At 38.6% G+C, this 24,435-nt stretch overlaps 1 protein-coding gene across 1 annotated transcript in view; it reads right to left on the bottom strand.

The window, feature by feature from the left end:
* Positions 1-9,617: 9,617 nt before the first annotated feature.
* Positions 9,618-24,435, bottom strand: part of COL25A1 (collagen type XXV alpha 1 chain) — a 294,833-nt gene continuing 280,015 nt past the window's right edge. Inside the window, exons 32-37 of the mRNA XM_057404557.1 lie at positions 21,125-21,178; positions 19,870-19,896; positions 19,113-19,166; positions 14,145-14,222; positions 11,736-11,774; positions 9,618-10,972 (exon numbers count right to left, since the gene is read on the bottom strand). Coding sequence (XP_057260540.1) covers positions 10,970-10,972; positions 11,736-11,774; positions 14,145-14,222; positions 19,113-19,166; positions 19,870-19,896; positions 21,125-21,178 — 255 coding nt within the window. The 3' untranslated portion in view covers positions 9,618-10,969. The remainder of the gene's footprint in view (positions 10,973-11,735; positions 11,775-14,144; positions 14,223-19,112; positions 19,167-19,869; positions 19,897-21,124; positions 21,179-24,435) is intronic.

The raw sequence follows: 24,435 nt of genomic DNA, 5'->3' as shown, positions 1-24,435 counted from the left end.
CCTTGCCTGCCCCCTCCCGCCTTCCCCAGCGGGACAGGACGGGACGGGACGGGAAAGGACAGGACTGGACAGAGCGTCCCGGCCGGTCACTGCCCTCCGTCGGGGGGGGTCAACTTCTGCTCGCTGTCTAGCTACCCCCCCCCCCCCCCCCTCCCCGCGCCTTGAAGCTTTTCCAGCGGTGCAGAGCGGCACGAACTTGCAACACAGCAACTTGCTGCAGAGGAAGAACGGGCGGCCACCCCTCTCCAATAGCGACAGGCGACGGGCCTGCGGCTGCTCGCCTTTCCCCGGTGGCCGGGCGGGCAGCGCACTTGTGCGGCACACGTCCCCGAGGGGGGCACCAAGCAGTTGATTCAATCCAAATTAGCGTCATAATCCAGGGACTTTTACAGATGCTTATCTCCCTGAACCTGTCCGTAAGTGTAGGCTGAGAGATGCTTGTATACATCCATCAAAGACAGTATCCGTATTTCTTGTAAAGTGAAGCAAACTAGGAGGAGCTATGGATTTCAATGTTTTTATACACATAAGTAGGAAAGGGCTCTATCCCTGGTGCTCTGATGCATTGGTACACCCTTTTCCAGTCTAGGCAAGACCTAAGTATAACTAGTCCTATGATCTCCTTCTAACCATAGCGTCCACATAGAAGCAATTTGCTTGAAAGTGGCATTGCTTCATGGTTACCCTCGATAACCCTCTCACTGGACATCAAAGCCTGTAAGAAAAAAGGATGATTTCACAGTGAAGAAGGGCAGAATTCACGTCAAGAGGCACTGCATTTCAGAACAGTGAAGCTCCTGGAGGAGCCCCTTAGCTTTACCTTGTCCCTGCCAAGATGCACTCTCTCCTCGCCTGGAGGCTGGTCTTTGAGCTGCATGGGCAGAGAGCAGCAAAACCTGCGCCCACATCCCCACTGCCCCATCTGTAGCTCGTCTATGCCACCTGCAGAGCTATGTTTGGAAGAGATTTCAGACAGCATATGTAAAGCCACACAACTTCCTGTGCTGATGATGCTTGTCTTTTCTAGATCAGTATCCAGTCAGTCATCCCAAATTTTGCAGATGGAAGAAACACTTCCTGATTTTTACATATTCTGTGTCTCTGCCAGTAAGCCACCTTTCTGCTTCTGTAGTCAAGCATTTCTTTTCCTACAGGCGTTTTCTTGAGCTTCGTCAAACTGTTAATTTTGAAGCTCTGCAGCTTTCACATTCCAGCTCCATTGGAAACCTTGCCTCACCCAACCAACAGAACAGCCCTGTCACAGAAGTGGTAGGAGGCGCCAGTAGCAACACCTCTACATCCCAGCAGAGACAGCAGCTGCCGATCTTCGGTGCCTTGCCCAGGCAGAAGAAAGCATGGACTTAAAAGATAGGAAGGAGCTGTCAAAGCTGTCACCTAGGGCAGTATTGTACAGCCAGTAACAAGAATCACTGATGAGTCTTAAGAAGATAGCAGGCATTTAGATCTGCTAACACCCAAATCAAGCCTAGGCTAGAACCTGCTAGGAATGCTTTCTGCAGTGCTTTTCCATTTTGCCCATATCTCTGAAAGGTGGGGGATAATACTTAGAATAGGGTAGATGTGGTTCAGTTGTACATGTTATATACTGGACCTCATTGCAATCCCTTTGTGACAGTAATGTAAAGGAAGGCTGGAACATTGGCACCGAAGGTCAGCACATGAGTCTGAGAGTCGAAAGGCATCTCAGAAGAGATGATTTCCCCGCACCCGCCTGTGCCTGCCACCTGCTGGTGCCCAGCACAGGCTTGTTGCTCCTCTAGGGCTGCTGGGCGCAGTTACATGGAATAATTTCAGTTGTCTATGCTGACCTGCCTGGTCTTGCTTGCACAGAAACCCTGGACCACAAACAGATTTAAGGGATATGCAGGCTACTGTGCTTCTGCTCCTTTACTGGCACGGATCAGCAGCCAGCCCTGCTTGTATCAGGAGGTTTTGTTCCAGGTGTAACAAAAGCAAGTTTGTTCACAGCTGGATTAGTAATTGCTTGAGTCAATATTAAACCTCATGAGGAAAGATCAGAGTGGTAGGTGAAGGTAGGTGTTGTGGGGGGAAGGTTGCTTCTCTGTTCCTTCACAGCCATGGAAAGAGGCTTAATAACCAAGCAAATAGCCCGCCCTCCTGGCTCACGGTTCTTGCACACACTTTTGATATTATCAGCAGGATCAAGCCTGCCACGTCTCATGTGTAGAGCAGAGGAGGTCTTTCCCCTCCATTTAGCAGTGTGATCCTGCTTGAGACAAGGCTTTCCAGCATCTTGTCACTTGGCTAGTTTAGACCTCTCCCACTTGGCCTTGTACAGCTGTGGAGTAAGTACTAGCAGCTATTTCTCCATGATGTAAAGAATTATTAAAATAGGTGTGTGTGTGGGGTTTCATACTCTGTTTTTTTTTGGATTTTTTTTTTTTTTTAATTTAAGAAACATGGTGCTTTCTCTGCCTGATTTCTGAACATTCTAATTTTCCCACACTTGGGTATGGCTTTTTTGCTGGCAGGGTACCAGCAACCAGAAGCCTTGGTTCCCTGCATGAAAAATGAAAAGGAGTAACTGTTTCTAAGAGCTATTCGAAGTATCCAAGTAAGGTGCTTTTGTCTGCCTAATTAACTGTTTAAGGAGTTACTGTACCTCTGGAAAACAGTCTGTTGCTGGTTCATCCTGAGAAACAAACCCATTATAGATCGTCAGTGGGAAATGATCTGCACTGAAGATCCATTTCAGTACAGAAAGGTAAAGACTGATGAACCATACTTACCTGCACCTTCCCAGGGATAGCCAGGTGCTTGATATTTATGCTGAATGAGGAATGGACTTGCCTGCAAGTTGATGTGGTGATCAGCCCTGAGTCAGTTGAACACAGAGCGTGTTAATTGCATACCAATAGGCACAGGGGAAGGCAGGGAAGTGTGTGGTTAAGTTACTTACTGAGCTTCGTGGCCTCATCGCTTTCCAGAACCATTTGCTTACTTGCTGGGTCCTGAATCATTTTTGTGGAAGATCATTTCAGTGCTGAATGTTCCATATCTTTAAATGGAAAATGTATCATATACACATCTTTCTGATACAAGCTAATTGATGTAATGGAGTGAGAGTTGACATGTTATGTATTTTTTTGGCTGTATTTGCTTTTATCAGTTTTATCTCAATCAATTAAGTCATAGCAATCTTAATATGCCAAAGAGAAGAGATTCTAAAAACTTGCAAAAAGTTCCAAGTTATTTGTTGGCTCCAGGAGGGAGCAGCCAGACACAGGTATGCCAGCGAGAGCTCATGACTGCTCCGCTTAGGTGTGTGTACTTTGGAAACTCAGTCAAGCTGTAACCTGCACATACAAAGATAAGCAGGTTGTTTATTAGTTATTGAACATTCTGCCTTGGTGTAAGCACACGAAAAATCTGCATCTTAGTTGATGTGACAGGAACTCTATCTGCCTTTGCTCTCAGATGCAAACTAAAGCAGCTTAAGTACAACTATACTAGCAGAGTGTAATCTGTGAGGTTTGTGTACAGTATTTTCTTGAACACTACAGGTCATGTGGATATATGTGCATGCATGCAAATATTTATATATACATGCGTACAGACACATACATACATTCAAGCTCCAAGTTTTGAGCAAGAATCCCAAATCACTTTTCTACCATTTTTCTACCGCAGCCAGGGGAAGGGACAGGAGAAAGCCCCGTGAGTACTCTGGCTGAAAATTAGCAGAAGCTAACAGAAGAGAAGACAAATTAGTGACCCTGGGAAGACAGAAGGACTGTGGTTGCAGGAACATGACTTCCTTTGGCATGTTCTTGCTTGTTTGCTTTTAATACCTATTTGGGTCTGATTGTTACTACTTGCTGGAACATGAATGCTTTCGCAGCTCCTTGTGTGAAGGAATGGCAGAGGGAAGTCATGTCCCATGAGTGCAATAGGATGTGAAGGCTATATGGTGTTGGTTAGCTGAGGTTTGACTTCACAGGCAGTAAAAGGACTGAATGGGAAACCCATGGACAGTTAGATCTAGCTCAGTTAGATCTAGCTAACTGCACGTGAAGCATGGCACAGAGCAAATGCAGTTGGCATTGCTGGGTGCTTCCTTGGGGATGCTGGGCAAGTTAAGCTGTAAGTATCTCATCTAGGAAAGGGAGCAAAGCTATTTTTAGTCCCCCCCCCCCCAAGAGTCTGAAACAAAGCTAGATAAGATTGACGGACATCTATGGAGATTAAGAATAATTAAGAGTTAAAAATAGAGGTCAAACCCTCCCAGTGCTTATTCTCTTTCTTAGCCTAGGGTGAGTACATTTCTTTGAGGTGAAGGAAGGGGAAACAATGGGGAGTGTTTTGTTTGTCTGAAATATTTTGGGACTTAGAAACCCCAAACATTTAAATAATGCTTTGAAGTGATTACAGCTGCTGTCCAATCTTCCATTTTTTTTCAAAAAACCTCCTTTGTTCAAGGAGACTCCTGCAAAAATGTGTGCTCTTAGACCAGGGCGTTGACAATATGCCATTTTGCAATAATTATTATCCTCCGTCTTGTATGAACAAACTGGATTTGTGGTAAAACAGATCCTCACATTTTCTAGCTTACGCTGGTACTTGACATTGTCTGGGCACATGTTTATTTCTCAGCAGTTCAGGTTTATTTTTCACCTTCAGTATTACAGAAAGGGGAGACTGGTGATTTTCAGCTTATTTATTTTGATCCTAGTACATGTGGACTTGTCTAAGCAATAGTTTCTATTTCTGGTTAGTACATAAATCCTTGCAGCTTTCCCAGAGCAAGGAAAAGCTCTAATATTTGCCGCAAAATGTTTTCCTTACATCCTTTTGTGGATGTCCATAGGCTGTTCTGCATGTCCAAGAAAAAAGAAGACTGAATGGACTCGATTTTAAAGGGTTAAACAACATGGGGATTTTTTTATTGCACACTATAGGAAAATGGAACGTGTTGCAAAGGCCCTGATTTTTTGTGTGAATGCAAATACTGACTGAAACGACCTGTACAAGATTTCAAACTACAGATTGGCACAATGCAGCATAAATTTCTTCAGATCCAGACAGACTAGAGCAATGTTTTGCACCAACACTAAAAACTTTATAACTATGCAAAATCAGCACCAGTGGTTGGATTAATATTTTAATAATTACACACTTTTTACATTATGAAAATAAATCATAAATAGTGTAAAAATAATTCTGAAGATCAACTTCTCACAAGCAAGAAACAAAACCTGAAGTACAAAACTGAAAGAAAACAAAACAGTATTCAATCAAAAAACAAGGAGCGATTTTAATAATAAAACCAAAAAAAGCATGCTGTTTGATCGGGTTCAATTAAGTCAAGACCAGAGGCCACAGGAAAGTGGTAATTAATAACAAATTAAAATGGGTGATTAAAACCTTGTAATTTACACTACTTGTCAAGAGGTCTCGTGACATACTTACAGCGCTAAGACACTCAAAATATTTCTAGTATTGATATTATGATACTGACCCATGTGTTTTTCCCCCCAAGCATTGTAATCCTTACCAAATTACTTTTGTTTGTATTTTTATCTCTTCTACTGCACTTATGAGACCATTTGCAATACAAAAATAACAGCACATATAGATGAACTTAAAAAAGTAAAAAATACAAATAAAAATATATAATATTTTCCAAAGGAAAAAGTCAGATACATACATCTTAGTAACATTTTTAAAGTTGTGTGATATTTTCCCAAACATGTACAATAATATAAGAATATCCACATATATGTTAACAATATGTAAAACATTCTTCCACCAACTCAACTCTTCATAATACTTCAGAGAAGTGTGCAAGTACCAATGGTATCTGGGAAATTCATACAATTTCTCTTTTTAAATAGAAACAAGTAAAACGCTAACGGTCCCAGGTTAAGTTAAGGCCCCCTGTTTTCCAAAGAAAATTAGATTTCCAAGCAGCATTGATAATTGGATGCATTTAGAAACAAAATTAAACAAAAACAACACTTCAAATCCTTTTTTTTTTCTTTTTTTTTTTTTAAATACAAACTCCACTTGCTCTGTGTAGCATATTTTTGAAATTCTGTCAGAAATGATGGTGGCAGGCACTTGTATCTAACAGCATTTAATGAATCCAACCACCACGTAAAATACTTCAGTACAGAGGGTGCAAGAAAATCTTTACTTGTTCATCATAGCAACATTCAGATCCATAAAAGGAAGTTGCAGAAAGAAAATAAAGAAAATCAGGTGTTAGTTTTAATTCTGGTCACTGAAATCAAATAATTTTTTTTTTTTTTGCAATGACTAAAATTTAGGCTTCCTTTTGACCTCTACCTTTGATATTAGTGGTTTGTGTAACTCTCCAGTGTGAAAATTTATGTGTCTCATTAGGTAAAAGACAGATATTTAAAAATGTAATTTAAGATGGTCAAGCAGCAGTGATGAGGAAATTTGAAAGGAAAGGTCAACGCTTCATGCCTTGAACATCATCACATTCAATAGACTGGGAGTATCTCTGCAGTTTTTACTCACTGAAGTGGTCTTGATTCAATCAAACCCCATGATTAAAGTTGTTGATATTCCCCTGGTTACTAAGCATCAATACCTAGGTCCTTCCTCCTGCATGTATCAAATTGCTTTGCAAGGGAAGAATGCATCACTCATCCTGTTTCCCTGCTGGGGAAAGGGAGGTGCAGCCAAGTGAAGAGGCCAGGGGTCCAGGATCCAAACCACATCCCCTGACATGGCCCCCAGCCCTATGCAGCACCACCTGGCCACAAGGACCAAAGGTCTGCTCATCTCGTTTGGGATTGCATTGTCTCTTCTGCTGGTTTAAGAGAGTAACTGATACTCACATGCACTCTTCCATGAGTGTAATGCTCAGTGGAGCCAATGCTAACTTTCCACACTGTACAGTAATCTTAAGAATTATCCCTTTTAAAACTCTATACTTTACACTTGTGCAGGTATATGGATTTGATCATTCTGAAACTCATTCATACAATTTACATGGTGGACTAAAAATATATATATAAACAGCTGGATGAAGAGTGTCATTCTGCCTTGCTACACTATCAGAATGTGACATCAAATTCAGCAATAAATAAAAATATAAATCAAAAAAATACATTGTTCCATGAATTAGCATTTCATGCTTTACCTCAGGAAAAAAATACAAAGGTGTCCAAAGCATCCTGAAAGAAAGCTTCCCCATAGCTAATCTATGGATATGAAGACAAGGACCATGTATGTCAGACATATTCCATACAGTGCTTCAAAGGCTTGCTGCTTCTGTAACAGGACTTCTGCACAATGTGGTTATAATACACTGGAGTAACAGATGATTACAAAACCTGGTGTGAAACAAATACTGAAAACTCTCAAAAGAACAAGAATTAATCACACCTGAAAAGGTCAGGGATACAGAAACTGTGTAGACCAATACCACTACAGACTTCTACAACTGAAAGGACTGGTAGAGGAACTACTGTTCCTGTCACAAACTAAACAAAACAAATCATATCTATCTGGAGGAATGCTACTAAAAGATACAACACACAGGCAGTTCAAACTATAGCTTTGCCATCGAAAGAAAAAAGGTATACTAGCACCAAAAATAGTACTTTTTAAACAAAATAAACGTTGCAAGTCTTCACAGGGTGCTTTTCTTGATTAAATATTAAACACAATGCATTATTTTTCCCCTTGTCCTGAACATGCAACTTACCTACATACTGTTAGGTTTCAAGTCAATCTTTGAGATGCAAATATTAATGTCAAATCTATGAATGTAGTTTAATGTCAAATTAAGTTATTTGCTGTTCACCCATGGTCATTTAAATGGAATGAATCTTTCATGATATTGAAAAACACAGAAGCTTAAAAATATAAGTTAGATTATTTTTGGGGAAAAAAAAAATATTCCTTTCTGGTGGGAATTAAATAAAGAAATTGCAAGACTGAAAAGAAAGTGAGTAAAGGTGCTGAAGTGTTTCTTTAGCAGGGTCTCAGTGTCAGGGAGTTAAAGGAAAATTGAGTTTTGACTAATGCTTAGCAGCAATATCTATAAATATTTTCTGAATGAGGAAATGAATCAAGATTCTGCCAGCTTTACTGATGCATACAGAAATGGATGCAACGAGGACAGTTTAAAAATATAGATACACAAATTTAAAAAATGAGAGTGCTAATGACAGTGTGCATTTAATGGCTCTTTATCTTGTTGCTCTTTCCTAAATAACCTGTGTTTTTGCACAGTCTTGATATGGAACTGCTAAAGCATCTAGCCAGATAAGAAACATCCTACTTGACTTAGCATTTGGATACTCTGAGGGCCAATTAAAAAATATTTTATCTTACTGTATGATTGCCAGTATTTGCTATTTCATAAAAACATTCAACTTCTAGTATTCACATCTGCAATATACCCAGCCAAATGTACCAAGTCAGAGTATAGGCATAAGAAACTCTTTTTTGTTAGGTGGGCAGCTTGCTCCTCAACCTGTTGGATTTTGGGATAGTGCTTCTTAAACAAGCAGACTAAAACTGTCAAGTTGAAGGGCTTATGTGATTCTCCCCTTGCGCCCTTTCTGGAAAGTTCCTCATTCACATTACTGCTGCTGCACTCTGATTATTAACACCTTATATTCAGTCTATGCCATGTGAAGGCTTTCACTATTGCAGCAATGATTATTCAAACAGGTCAATGCTCGCATCTCTGAAAATGTAAGCAAATAAAACCATTTTCCCTTATATCTGTGAACACTTGTTTATTTCTTAGTATTGGAAAGATGGATATAAGCAGTGAATATATATATATATATTCAGTATATATACATCTATATATTGTTGGAACTTCGTAAGGTACTACCAGATGGAGGCCACAAAATTAATTTTTAGTTTTAAAAAAATCTGTGGAAGATTTCCCCTCTTGAAAAGCTCTTTTTGTCTCTGATACAGCAAAATGACAATAAAGATTTAGCAAAATGAAAGATGGCATTATAGTGTCTTTTCCATTGATCTGAGATTGTGGATCAATATGAAAAGTGCAACCACACCAGGTCTCCATCTTCACATGATTTAGAAATGATGGAGTAAGCAAAAACATGCATTCCAAGAAGGGTAAGGTGCCCACACATGGATGGAGACAGGTTGTCTTCTTCAACTTTTGTTTTGGTCTGTGTATGAAAAACAAACCTCAGAAATGTAACTAAAAAAGTTTGTGATCATCCTGCTATATACACTAGGAATGGGAGTGCTATAAAAAGAACTTCCATGTGCCAAATATGGCACCATTTCTCATAACCTAGCCTCTCAAACTAACTACAGCGCACCATATGAAGACTCAAAACTGGAAGAAATATCTCATGGCAAAAACTACAAATGTGCACAAATTCAGTATTTCTAACAATAAAAGCAAAACTTTGCCCATGTTTGCCTAGAAAACTAGTCATCTGAACAGAAATGGAGAAATACTGACACCTTTAACAGTGTAGTGCGGTAACAAGCGTGCAGTGGTAATCACACAGACTTGCTTCTCCAATGTTTTTTGAATAATAATGTCAAGTAAGGTCACTGTAACAGCAGAAAAAGAACAAGATCAATTATGAATATAAATCAATTTGTGAAACACAAAAATAAACTATTTTTTTTTTAGACTTAAAGGCTTCAAAGACCCGAAAATAAAAACTAAATACTGAAACAAGATGCATGTCTGGCTTGAAGTATTTTCTTCAATGCCAACATCACAAATGTTAAACAGATTATTGAAATGCATCCTTTATGGCAACAGTTATGGGAAAAGGAAACAAAATTAACCATAGCTTCCAAAATTCTGCAGAAAAGTTCTGCTAGTTTTGTGTAATTTCAACTGAATCACCTGAAAATCACACCATGGTACATATGTCTCTGGTCAGTTCCATTATCCTCCTCCACTGGAGGATGTTCTGATTCATCCTCGCCTCAAGAATGCTGTTTCCTCCAGCAGTCCCAAAACACAATATGCAGAGTACATACTCTGTCCATCCTCGTAAGGTTGAGAAACTTCTGGTCTCAGGAGGTGTCTGCCATGGAGAAACGATCCCTGCAGCACCACTGTAACCTTTTCAAACAACCCACAGAGAAGTCTGGTTTCTTCTTCAGACTTCCTTCCTTCTTGATTAAGGACTTGACAGGGCCTGTCGTGAACGGTGAATGTCTTCACGACCGTGAGCAGTGCAAGGCAAACTGATGCTGATTAACAGGCGGGACCCCCTTTGATCAAAGGGGCCAAGTAACCCGCAAGACTGGAAGCCATCCACCTGCAGCTGGAACTCTATTCTCCAAAAATTCAAGGCCTCTTTCTATCCTCCTCTGGTTTATCTCTTTTTAGCAATAAGCCATGGTGTGACTCCCTTGGGATGACAAAAGGAAATGATTCAGAAACTGGAATCAAAGGTCACCGTGAGCAGCCATTTAGTACATAACGTGATCACACAACAAGCAGGTCTGGCACACAAACTCATGCTTTTAGTCTGTACAAGCAGATGTGGCACGAATCAGTGAAGTATTTAAGATGGACATGGAAGCCAAGTCAGTAAACTTCAATGGCGGCTGGTACAGTACATTTTGTAGCATTTTGCTCTTATTTGGTCACAATTTCTTGTAAACTAGTTCATGGCACTCATTGTCCATGCAGGTCCACAAGCCAAAATATAAGAATTTACAGAAATAATCAGATTTTTATTATTGATCATTGTATTGAGATCTCTCTCTAATGCAAGAGAGAATCTTTGCAGGTTTACCCTGCAGTTATATATCATCTAACTGCAGATGTAAGTGAAAACCAGATGTACACATGGACTATTGCAAACAAGTAAAAGCAGCTACATGTAAACATATCTCAGACTCGTAAAATCAAATTTTCAGTTTTCAACTATAAATACAAAAAGTGGAGCACTATATACACAACTTCATGCTTGTATGGTTAGATTCATCACTGCAAAGACAAAAAAAAAAAAGATACAGATTAATCCAATTAGTAAATTGATATTTCAGGTATCTATTCCAAATACATAGATAAGGCAGAGTTACAAATAATATGGAGAGTTGTTTCCTCAGCATCACCTATACTTCAGAGATAAATGCACCTAGGGTTTCACTTATGCTTTCTGTTTTCTAATGTATTACATGCCAGTATCCTTCCACCTACATTATTCTGAATGAAATGGTTTTAAATCTAGCACTGTCTATGTTAAGTCTTTACTAAAATAACGTTGCCAGTTAACATTAGCATAGAACATGTCAGCCAAGAGTATTGATTGAAGAATAGAAAGGTAGGGAAAACTGAAGGGCAGGATGCACTGCTCTTCTAGGTATCTCAGAAAACTGATATCATAATAAGTCAAGAAAAATATTTGATAAAAGTGCCCATGAGCTTTTATAAATAATGGTAAGCAGTGGTCATGTGCAGAAGTCAAAGGATGTGTGAGTCTTCATATGAAGCAGAAAAGTCTTGGACTTTCCAGAAATCTAAAGCCAACTATTTCTACAATACTGCATCAATAAGTTATTACTTCTAAATGTATATTACTACCTCATCGTGCCAGCTACTGTCGTGGGAGGTCTTATTTTGCATTGTTGCATATATCTGTCTAGAAGCTTTGAGGTATATCCTGATTGTGTTCAGTATGACTGTGACAGGCTTTTCTGTGTGCCAAAGAGGTACTGCCCCTGAAAAATAAAAGCTCTGCCCATCCTACCTTTTGCCAACAGCCAGGCATTGGTAATCCATCGGGACCCTGTTTCAAGGGGAGCAAGTAAAGAAAAACAAATAAAAAATAGAGAGAGCATAGTTAAGTTTGATAGGATAGATATTTCTTCAATATCTGTTAGAACAGCTAAAGCAGCTCTGACTTTCTAGCTGATAAGTAGCTACCAGTTTCTGACTTACTTTCTTGTTCTCAAGGTGAAAGAAAACCCAATTGACACTGTAAATACACACATGCACCCCTCTGCATAGTGATTTTTTTTTCCTAAATCATTAGAATATCTTCATTGGTTTCTTACTGCTGTTAGAGCTCAGACTGCATATTATTTAAAATATATAATAAAATATAATAAATAACATTTGTTATTCACAACAATCTGTAGCTGACTGTAAAAATCAATGAGCAACAAAATAGTATCACTTTTATCTGGAGGATATTTGTGTTTAAAATCTGTATTTAATGGGCCCCTAGTATAAAGTAAACCCAATGATAAGACAAGAAGACTCATATTTGAGTAGAACATTTTCTGTTCACTTTCACGCTTAGCTTTTGAATGAAGTAGCAAAATCTTAAGGCCCGAACATACCTCAAGTGGCAAAGTGGAAGAAAACAGCGGTGGGCTCAGGGCAGTACAGCAGCACTGATAATTTTATCACTTGGACAATATAGCCATCTAATTCCTTCTTATGTTAGTGAGAGTCACTCCATTTTTCTGACACCACCCTACTTTCACATATCTCCATGCATCCAGTAAGATCAGAGTGAACTTTTGACCACAGTCATACTTATTTTCATGGAACTAATTCCAATTTACATGGCTATACAGGGTTTATCCAGAGAGTTATATGCTCAGAATTAGGAGCACATATGATGTAACTAGACTATACATGAGCAGAAAAAAAAATATCTGGCCTTTACATTTCTTTAGACTATGGAATAACAATACTTATTATGTGAATTTACATGTGAAGATAGTGGTTCATGAGAATTTTTGAATGCGCCTGCTATTGATTCTATGATTCTATGCAATCTGATGGAAACAGCTTGCTGCCTAAAGCAAGAAACAGTGAAATTTTCTTAGCAGTTTATTCTAGTCATTACCTATGGACAGAATTTTTTTCATCTATCAATGATTGTTAGTGAATCTCCAGATATAAATGATAATACAGAGCCAGAGAAACATTTTTAAATTGAAAAAGCATGCTTGATTATCCCCAACAAAATATGAAATATGGTTACCATTAACTGGAAGCAAACAAAATGGGCTATGGAATAATCTTAATGGACTATGTATTTAAGATTAAAATTCATTAACATCAAACTAGAAGTGCTGTAGTTGAAAATAAATCTACTTAACATTCATCTTAAAGAACCGTGCTTAACCACCAAACAGTATCAGAACATGCAGATCAAATTTTACTGCGAACAATTCAAAAGAAAATCTTCCTTGTATCTTTAGGAAACGTGTATGTTCTGTTCTTTCTTTTATTTAAGAAAAAAAAAAACCTGAAGCTTACTTTGCCATTAAATAAAAATCACTGTTGCCATATTGGTACAAGGGAAAGGGTCAACAGGTAACATTTTAGTATAGGTGGGAATTTGAATTCATGCTAACATAGGGTAGGGAGTGTTGTGTGTATTCCAGGAAGGTAAGTTCCAAGGGTAAGACCATTAAATTGAAGACGTTAAGGAACAAAGACAGTGAGGGTGTGGGCTGCAGACTGTTATCTTCTTAGGAACCTCAGGTAAGTTTTTTATTTCCAGATCTGTTTGAAAACTATTTGATGAACAGGCCAGACACCAAAAATATTACTCGTGTAAGGTCTGGGAGATCAGGCTCCAGCTTGGCTTACTGGAAACCTGTGACTTGATTTTTAGAAATAATATTTACATCATTTTGTACTCTCATTTTGACCAAATCATGAAAACACGCGCCTAAGACTGCATGGATTTGAAAGGAAGTCCAGGGTGCAGGGTAGCTATGGGACCGGGCTATGGTGAAGAACTGAGCCAGTGCAGACAGAAGTCATCAGACTTGATTAGAAGTGGAGATTGTGCTGGGTTTCTACAAAGACTTGCATTTAGGGTGAGTAAGGCAACCGGTACTTTGTGAGGGAAAATAACAAACCAGTGAATCTCAGGGAAAATGTAGGAAGGACACAAACTTATAAATTGCCATGTAATGTGGGAGCAAACTGTTGAGAGTTAGGTTTGAGGTGACAACAAAAAAAATGTGTTCTTTGATTGCAGCTATGATCACTGAAGCAGCTGGTTTGTCCATGCACATGCATGTGTTAGGTGACTAATGTAAGGTCAGCTCAGAAAAACATTACACTGAGAATGGCTGACTACAAACAAAGGAACTGCATGCAGGGTTGGTAGGAAAGAGAAATACTGTACCAATTGGCAAGGGGCATCCAGCCCATCCAGGCCAGGCTGGCCTGGCTCCCCTTTTTCCCCCTTAATTCCACGGAATCCCTGTTTGTAAAGATTAACTTGCAATGTTACTGTCAAGAAAATGCCTTCAGTATTGACTTATCTGGAGTGAACAAATAACAGTAGAGAGGCAAGAGGAGCAAGCTGACCATCATGGCGTGATTTCAACCTGTGGGGCACTGAATTTGGCAATTCCCATGCTTGGTTCCTTTCTAACATGTTTGGCAGAAAATAAACACCAGTAAAACCCACAAATTTGTCCTGAAGGTCTGAAGTCTAATGCTTTAAACCAAGTTAGGAGGTTGACAAACAAAGTCTGCTCCAGAATTTGCCAGAACTTGAGATCAGGCTGCGTTAACAAAGGGCAGCAGGTGACACAGTAATTGCTGCTTGCTCCTCTCCCATCATTTTTATTCCATCAGTCTACAGCAGGACAATTGATTGTCCAATACAGAAGTGAGACGTACCAATGGGCAAGGTGCATCTAATCCAGGAGCACCCTGTTCTCCTTTCTCCCCTTTAGGCCCCTTTTTGCCTTTCTTTCCCTTTTCCCCCTGTGGATACAATGGTTTGGATAAAACAAGTTTCATTCTTTTGGAAAAAAAATTAAAGAAAGATTGGTTTAAAAGTTTTGGTTTTTCTTTATAAGCCAATGGAGAGCTGAAAGGACACTTACCACTGTGTTCTGGTTTGGATGGTGCATTATGTGGAAAAATAAGTTATATAATCAAAGCAAGAACTGCAATCGATAGGTATTAGTTTGTGTTGGTACATCAGCATTATGAATGTTTTGAATCTTAGAACAGGGCTTGAAATCATCAGTTTCTTGAGACAGAGGCAAATCTGCAAAACTTCCCAATCCACAGTCCAAAACAAGAGCTCTTCTGTTTGTTCTAAGTGGTAGTACTGAAGTGCACATGGACACTAAGCTGAATTTGTCAGCTTCCTGACAAAATTTGTCACTGGTCAGAAGAAGTTTGTGAGAGCAGAGTACATCAGCATAGTCTCTCTAAAAAAGACCTGTGGCGTGGATGCTTCGCAGGGATGGCTGGTCTCTGGCTAAATTCTATCAACTTCCAAAGTGTCATGTTAAGGGTAAACGTAGCCAGAAGCATTTTTTGCAGAACTGACCCTTTTCACTCTGGTATGAGTTTGGGACAAATCCTGTTCTCAGTGGTGTCCACAGAAAGATACAGACATCACTGAGGGTGCACTCCTGTCATTCCAAATACAACGCGGCCATTTCAAACCCTGTTACAGGAATCAAAACATTTGAACTGCTTGATGGAGAGATCTGCTATGACACTTTCAATGATTTTATAATGTATTGGTATCAAAGTAATAAGTGACAATTAGATTCTTGATTTAAACATTCCAACTTTTAAATGTTCTCTTTACTGCAGGCAACATTCCATCTACTTATTTTACTGAAATCCAGTCCTTTGATTTCACACTGAGTTTTCCTTTCATATGTAAAACTTCCAGTGCTTTAATTACTCAATAGAAATGAGTAGACTTCCCTCAACAAAGCTACCTGCAAAGATGACCTCACCTTCAAGCAGTATAAGATGTTCACAGAGTTCATTTTATAATTGATTTCACACCAGTTATCACAATGGTAAATGAGTTTCAGGATTGCTCTCAATTTCATAAAAATCAAAAAAGGTTCTGTTAAAAAAAAAATGAAATAAATTGAACTAGGATTGTAAAAAATGGGATAGGAAGGATGAGTAAATCGGGAATATCACAAGGAAATGGGAAAAATAGTCATAGGAAAATTAGTATGACATTGGAGAACCAGCAAGGGAGGTTGTGGCTATTGGGTGGATTTATTTTGTGAGGAAAAGGGTAAAAAAGACAGAGGAATTGTAAGGAATGGAGGTAGAAGGAGAAGGAAGGAATGCCCCTTTGGAAGGAGAGACAGATTTTGGTAAAGCGTAGTAAATAGACATTTAACTAGCTCCACACCACTACAAAAACTAATCCATTAACAAGAGACAAAAAACATTTTACACAATTAAAAAATAGTTATATTTAAAAAAGGAAAGAAAGCATATTATTCATTTAATTTCATAGCATACTCAACACATTCAAATGAAAAATTTTTTTCCATGAACAAAACATACTGCATTCATGACACTATAAAAGCAAAGTTTCTTGTCTATCTTTTCTGTGTGCCAAAAAGTCACAGAGTAATATTTAGGGAAACGGCAACTCAAACATTACCCTTCTTCACTAAATTATAAGATTGTGATGTAAAAAAAGCCCTACATGTCAGGAACTGTGTGTTGGCTAAGTTTTCATCTTAAACCTTTAGAAACACGACAGTGTAGCACAGAAGCCCAACAGTTTCAGGGTCAAATCTCATGTTATTTGTGCTCGATGTAACACCAATGTATTTGCTGTGAGTACACGCAAGCACAGAGCACGAACATACTCCAAAATGATTCTGAAAATGGACAGTACAGTTTGGTTTCTACTCTTTTTTTATATTCTTAGGACTTGTATTTCTCTATGTGGTTGTGTTACAAGCCATCAGAGAACTATTTAAACATCCAGTTTTCAAGGCAAATCTATGATCTTATTCAGGCCAATGGAGCAGTCATCTGTGTAGAGAACAGTCTGGATTTTCTGAGTACTTTACTACTTTTAGCCATGCACTGAGTTCTTGTCTCTTAATCTTCAGTTCATTACTCTGAACTACTGAGGTGCACAAGAGTTATGGAGAATTTACACGTGATGAAGGTTAAAAAAAAAAATAAATTCCTTCTTGCCCTTCCTCAGGGCCTAAACAAACACAAAGTTGTGGCACTTTTGTAGTAATGTCATGGTTGTGTCCTGGGTTCAGCTGTAATAGTTATTTTTCTCCTTCTTAGTAGCTGGTGCAGTGCTGTGTGAGGGGGCAGTGAGCGAGCGGCTGTGTGGTTCTGAGTTTCTGGCTGGGCTTAAACCACAACAGGCTGGAACATCTCCAATCATCACATGCACAGATTTTCAGCAATGCAGAGTGTAGGGGGGAAAAGATGATGCCTTTCCAGCCCCTGTTGTAACGCATCATACTCTTCTGTCAACAAGAGACACAACTGCACATTTAGGATCAGGGCTCCCTTCTCTCCCTCTCCCCATAACACAATTTCTACCATTTCTTAAAAGTTTTTCATTTCTAAGAGGTTTTGTTTTGTTTTTTTTTATATAGGTTGAAAATACAAAATCAATTGTATTGATTTTCGTGCTTAGTGCTCCTGAACTATATTTTTAAATGACTAATTAGAGTTAGAACACTTTTACAAATTATTTTTACAGCCAAGTTAAGCAGACATTATAATGCAAACACTGACTGACTTTCAATGTAGCACAACTACTGACAGGCTAAAACAAAAATCATCAGTCTAGTAGTCATCTCAAACTGAAGAAGTAAAGTTTTACTCCTTGCCTATCATAGCATGCCTATGAACAAAACAAGCGTATGATCCTCAGTAGAATGCTAGTAATGATGTATATATTTTTGCAATGCAATTTAAATTTCTTAAGTAGAAATTTGTGAATCTCAATGTGTACAATGTCAGTCTAAGACACTACTGTAAGGAATATTTAAAAACTAAGAAAACATGAGCTGGACCCTCAACCTGTAAACTGGTTTATCTCATTATTCTCTAATGAAATGGGTGCTGCTACACCAATTTGGTAACAGATAATTAGTAACTTACATAAAGAAAAACATCAGAAAACTGAGAAAATTTGTTATATGAGACCTTCCATTAATTGCATTACTCTGTCTTTTGAGAGTCAGCCTTCCATTTGGAAAAGGAACTATTGATGCAGCAAGATACAAGTATTCCCTCATTTCTGGAAAACTGTCAAACCTGTGCAACAGAAGCTTCTTTGACAGAGGTCTCAGCTATACCTTCCCTGATTTTTCACTGAAAAAGACCTTCCTTTGCCTTCTAATCTTCTTCGAATGGTCGGAGAATTTTTAAGACAGAGATTTCATCTCTGCTCTCAGTCTACAGACTTCCTGGTGATCCTTTTAATCTGAAAGCCCATAAGATAACACGGTTTCTGACATATCTGTCAGACTTGTTAAGTACTTTATCCCACACATTCTCCTCAAGAAACAGGTTTTGCTTTTTCATTAATTTTTAGGGGGTTGGAGCACTAGATTTCCTAGGAGATGTGTCTTGCAGCCCAAGAGAACAGGGCTACACTGGCAGCCTGAGCTGCAACCAGACTCCAGAAAGATCTAACTGTGCCTGCGGCCACACATGGTTCCTCACATGATTCCCTTGCCCTTTTGCAGCTGGAGGTTCCATGTTTGAGGTATTCAGTCCGTCTCTGGGAATAATGAGCTAATACCCCAAAGCAGCATGCTGGACTCTAGGACATTAAAATGTTTTTACATCCTGAGTGCAAGAATCTGAGACTGTCCATTTTCACATGATGTATTTATGTAAGCCAACTCTTTTACCAGCTTTTCTTCCAGAGATCTTCTAGGAATCTGATGGCTGTATTTTGTCTACCTATCTCTAGCTGCACATGGAAACAGAATCAGAAGGTCTGATTGGAAGGGACTTCTGTGGGTTGCCTGGTCTAACCTCCCACCCTGAGCAGGATGATCCCTGACCTTCCATTAGGTCAGACCAGACCAGGTACTGCAGTGGGTTCAGCCACCTCTCTGGGTAAACTGCCCCAGTGCCCTCCTAACGAAGAAGGTTTTCCTAATAGCCAGTCTGAACCTCCCAGGAGCAGCTTGTTAATACTACTGGTTCTGTGCATAAATTTTTGTGGTTTTTCATGATTTTGCTCAGCATCTACCTGTGACCTGCCTTTTGGCACACAGTAAAAACAAAGATAAGTTTTAATGGGACAATTCATAGTGTAAAGACAGCGGAGCTGACTAGGCTGAGGAATCGAGAAACAGTTAACACTGGTCACCTTTTCTCCCTTTTCTCCTATATCACCCTTTTCTCCTCGAGGACCAGGGAAACCCTATAAAAACAAAATGGACAAAGATAGGTCTACTTTTATTCACATGCAGGTTAAGCTTTCAAATACTCTTGGAAAATATAAAAAAAAGATGATTTCACTACATACTGTATACATATATATGTGTTACATGTGCACACATGCACACACACAGGAGTATGTGAGACAAGTCATAGTATTTGGTAGAGTAATTTTGTCAGCAATGGAAAGAAATGTAACTCAAAATGACATCAGTCCATGCAACATAGCATATCTACATTCTGGAAAAGACTCTTCCAAGCTAGGGCTTTCAGTGTAGGATTAGAAGAAAAGGCTTTCAGTAAGTCTTTTTAGCATGCCAAAGAAAGAACTTATGTTTTGAAATACATCCCTTACAGGTTATGGAATTATTCTCTTTAATTAGGATAAATTTACTTAACCAAATATTCTGAATATTTTCTTACCAAGTGCAGTTTTTTCAGCCTAGTGACTACCAAAGTACCACCTATTTGTGTAAGCACTGCATCTGGTGGTGTCTGTCAATTAGGGCTGTATATTGCATAATCTTTGTTTTCTCTATCACAGAGAAAGAGCAAATGCTGATTTAGCACACTCTCTATGTAGTGCATGCACACTAGATGGAAACAAAGTTGTTACACCCAGTAAGCTATTCCTTAAAAGATGCTTACCTACCATTGTGAGTGTATTGATCATACATATTACTTACATCAATGCCAGGCTCTCCATCTTTACCCTGCCAAAGAACCATATAAACTACATTAGTGTCCCTAAACTATGATACCAAAGGCTGCCTTGATGCCTGACTTCTATGCTCTCTCTGTACAGCAGTACCCCACGATGCTAAGGCTGTTAGTGAAGGACATTTCGGCCAGTGTTTAACATTTTGAGGAACTGATAACTTGACTGTAAAATTTTGCTTGATTGTAAAAGTTTTTTCGTATGCAGATTCCAGGAGCAAGCTAAAAATACAGAAAAGCCTATTATGAAATATTATGTTTAATTTTTAGTTCACAGGAAAGGGAAACAGAAACTGTATTTTTTTTTTATTTAACTCACAAAAGTGACCCTCACATGAACATGCTCTCAAGCTAATTTAACACTCCATGCAGCCTGAAAACTATCTTTAGTCATTGACTCCTGATACAATTAAATGGATCCAATTAAACCACAAGTCTGTATTCCATCTTTAATTAATTAAACAGATTAGACTGGAGAGGGTATGGAAGCATTGCAGTTCTCTTGCAAAGGCTGGTTGTGCTTGGCTAAGCACATTTACATGGCTTTTCTTGTGTCAAAGTACAGAACAGGCATGTGTATATGTACACAACTGACCCAGTCATCAGCAAAGTAAACAGAGTAAGTCAGCTGTTTTATTTGGGCTGTCCTTGTAGGCCAAAGGAAGCTCTCACTCATATTTTAGAAATGAATAATAATCTTTAAATGACTGATTTAAAGCATACCATCTCCACCTAAAAATGATCAACAATGAACTTCCCAAATTGCTTCTCAGCACATGGCACAGAAATGAAAACAAAACTGGTCTCTGAAGTGTCAAACAAACCAAAAGTATAACAGTGAATTAGCTTTGCAGCACAGAAATCAAAGCAGTTTATTGACATAAAGAAAGCTGCGGCTTTCCACGGTTCATCCTGAACTCCTGCCACTTTCACATGATCCCCAGGCAGCTGATTGCCACAGGGTGCAGAAAGAGGAGCACTTGCATTCTGGATTTCCTCTCTCTTGCTGGTTCATGTCAGATTTGTTTCATTACTTTTGCATGACCATGTGCATGGTCAGAAATCTACAGACCAGTGAGCATTATTATTAACCAGGGATTATTATTATCTATCTTTGCTTTTTCCAAATAACTGTATTGCTAGGTGAAAAGCAGTCATAAAGCACACAAAGTTTAATCAAGGAGTGATGAAAAGCACAACGTGTACAAACTATGCTCAACTCACAGGCAAGCCGTATGGTCCTCTGGGTCCAGGGTCACCTATGGTTCCCTTTTCACCCTACGAAAAGATTACGGAACAAGCAAACAAAAACATTGGCTGAATGAGATAGAAATGATCTCTACCAAGTGCTTTAGGTTAAAGTTTATACATTCCTAAATCTTTTGAGTGAAAAATAGCCAAGATAATTTACTTTTATTAAATGTATAAGGGTCAAAAGAGATGTGTATGGCTTTTGAGGCAAAATGATTTTTGGGCATATGATATTATATTTGGTTTTAAATACATTTGTAACTGAAAATATTTTTTAAACTGAACTTGCACTGATTTCAATTTTAAGCTTATAACTCAATAAAAAGCCAATGAGGACATGCAGCATCAAGGTTCACCACAGCAGCTGAGATGAAGCACAGTGACAGGCAAAAATGTGCCAATCAAATGTGTTTAAGCAGGCAGTGTTATCAACAGTGACATTGTGAAGATTATCCCATGCACTGTATTGTTTTGCTAACTGTTCTGTTGGATCCTAGATTAGTGATGTTAATACCCTGGTTTATGAAATCAAAACTGTATTAATGTGCAAGACAAGCAAGTGCAGAGATCATTCCGTACTTGAAGTTTGATCTCATTTTGCTCAAAAACCCATGGAAAAAATTGCCAGTTTCCAGAGGGATGCTGCCAAAATAATTTTGCAAGCTTAATATAGAGCAAACTTTTCCAAATGAAATAAAATTTCAAGGCAACAAATTTCAGGCTGACTATAGTAATCACCTGTGCTTTCCAATTGTTCTTCATAAAGATTGATATGGAGTTAAACTTCCTGAGTCAGCTAACATTAACACAAGTAACTGCGAGCACAGCCTTCTGCAAGGTTGTTAGGGAGGCAGTGTTGGTAAGTAAGTATGTGTTTAAGACTGTGGTGCCACCTTCTGAATAAAGTCCAGCAAAAAGCCCTACTCTCTTGAGAGAACTAAATTCCTCCAAGTGTTGAAGAGATTAAAAAAAAAAGTCTTGACCACGTCCAATTTTCAAAGCTCCTACCTTCAATTTGTTATACAGGGTTATTTGTATATTTTCTTCACCTCCTTTCCTTAACATGAGCTAATGCAAGGCTTTGTTCAAGGCTCCTAGCCTACAGAAGTGCTGTTTTTCATCCTAGCAGTTGCTGCACTTAAGTTCTTGAGATAATGTTGTGTACAAGATCCTCCAAAAATCTAGATTATTTACTAATCATTATTAATTCGTTACTCTGTTATTAAATATAAGACAGAGATATGGATGTGTGCCTAATTAACAGCAGTGATCATTGGCACAGCCAAGTCCCTTAGCACAGCTCTGAAAATGGGCTGCTAAATCGTAATTTTGTTGACTGGATGATATAAAAAAGCAGGCACTGGAATAAACTGAGCCTGAACCTGTTTTTGAATAACCACAGGAGTAAGAAGTTCGACAAAGTAACTGACATTTGATCTATTTTAGATACTTTACATTTTTATATGGTGAACACTGTCTGTGCTCACTTTACTCTAGCGGTGATTACATGCATAATGTCTGATCTTTCTGGATTCTGATAATCTCCAGCCATTTCTGAGCAGCACTTAGGTAGGATGCCCTTGAAGAACAAGAGGAGGTACTGGGAACTGACTTCTGATTTTCAGAACAGTAAATCCCTTGCAGCTTTAAACCTTTCTTCTGAGAAGAAACTGATGTGCTGACCCATGTATGTAACGGCTACAAAAATGTTTGATCACTACTTGAGATATGTCAAGACTAGTTAAGTATCTTTTTTTAAAATCTCCAACAGCAAAGATGACTGTACAGCGTTCTCTCAAGATAGGCCTATAACATTGCTAAACATATGGTAGACATAAAGATGCTGAAGGTACCAGTCTAGGAAATAATCTCATCTGTTGTGTAAGAATATATTTTGGGAAATGCATCTCCCATTTTTTTTTTGCCTCCAATACAAAGCACATGCTGAAACGTGTTTGGAATATCAGATGAGGTCCTGAATGTGTATGGATTATATAAGATTGATGAACCGTCATAAGCATACTGCCCTCAGCCATCACGATAAAGCATTTCCTTTAGGGAAACAGACATTTGCAAACTTCAGTAAGGTTTTTAATAGCTTTTTGTACGACAATTCATCAGTGCCCAAGGAACAGAAACCATAGCCTTCAGTTTTGCCTCCTATGTCACTTCAGTCTCTTGAACCATGGGTGGATACAAACTACCATTTGCATGAATAAAGCTGCATAATTTGTGTCTCCATTAAGATTGATAGAGAGATTTTACAGCACTGTCATGGTGACAAACATTTTAACCAAATTAAACAGAATGCACTTTCCCTACCAGTAGAGAATATGCAGAGTGATGACAGTGTTCCGAGAGCCAAAAACAAAGCTCAAAACCAGTTCCTTGCAATCAAGGCCAGGGTTTCAGGAGATCAGCATTTACTTAATTTTGTCTTTCAGCTTCTTTTAGATAGACAAGAATTTGGATAGACATTACATCTCTCATTAGCCTTCAGGCTTACATGTCCCCTTTCCCTAGTAGTAGTTGAAGCTGCTCATCTGTTTACTAATGTTCTCAATTTTCTCTCAAGAAAATATACAAGTGAGATTAATAGGTACACAGCCAGATTCAGAGGCCTATTATGATCAACTCCTCCATTTAATGAAGATGGTCTCAGTAAAATCTGAAGAGCCAAAGAATTTAAGGACTGTAAGACATCAGCCTAATAGATGATATTAATTCAAACAGTTAATTGCCATTTCTATTTCTACCAAAAGAAATGCACAAAACCACAGTGTTGGAAAGTTCACCAATATCATGCTTAAGGAGGGAGGTGTTAAATCCTGTGTCAGCTTTTAATGATCAACGAATAATTTAAAGTTTAGAGAGAAAATTACATGGTTAAGCTCGGACAGTGAACTAATCACATTTGTTCTAAAATTCATGGTTTTCTATTTTCTAGTGACAAGCGCTATTTTTCTGGTCTACTTTTTCACCATCTAAATAAGTTTTGTTCAAAGACTCAGTAATGTTTTCTATTTTAATTAAATAGCTAAACTGGAAACAAAACAACCAACCCTAATTTGCACAACAGTCTGTTCTACCTAAGAAGAGTAATTCAGCATTGCCTCATCTGCAGCCTATGCAACGATGATTTCTGTAAAAGAAATCATTAGGCTTCAGTTTGATTATACTTGCTTTCCTTTACTTTTAAGGAGGCATAAATATACAGTGACCAGTATTTTACATGTATTCTCTTAAAGTGAGATTGCCTTTCCAAACATTAAATAATGTGGATT

This window comes from Pezoporus wallicus, unplaced genomic scaffold, assembly GCF_028554395.1.
Source record: "Pezoporus wallicus isolate ANWC-B61680 ecotype Strahan unplaced genomic scaffold, APGP_CSIRO_Pwel_v1 contig_1583, whole genome shotgun sequence".
Lineage (NCBI taxonomy): Eukaryota > Metazoa > Chordata > Aves > Psittaciformes > Psittacidae > Pezoporus > Pezoporus wallicus.
Note: the sequence above shows the minus strand (reverse complement) of the source record. Positions and strands in the feature narration are given on the sequence as shown.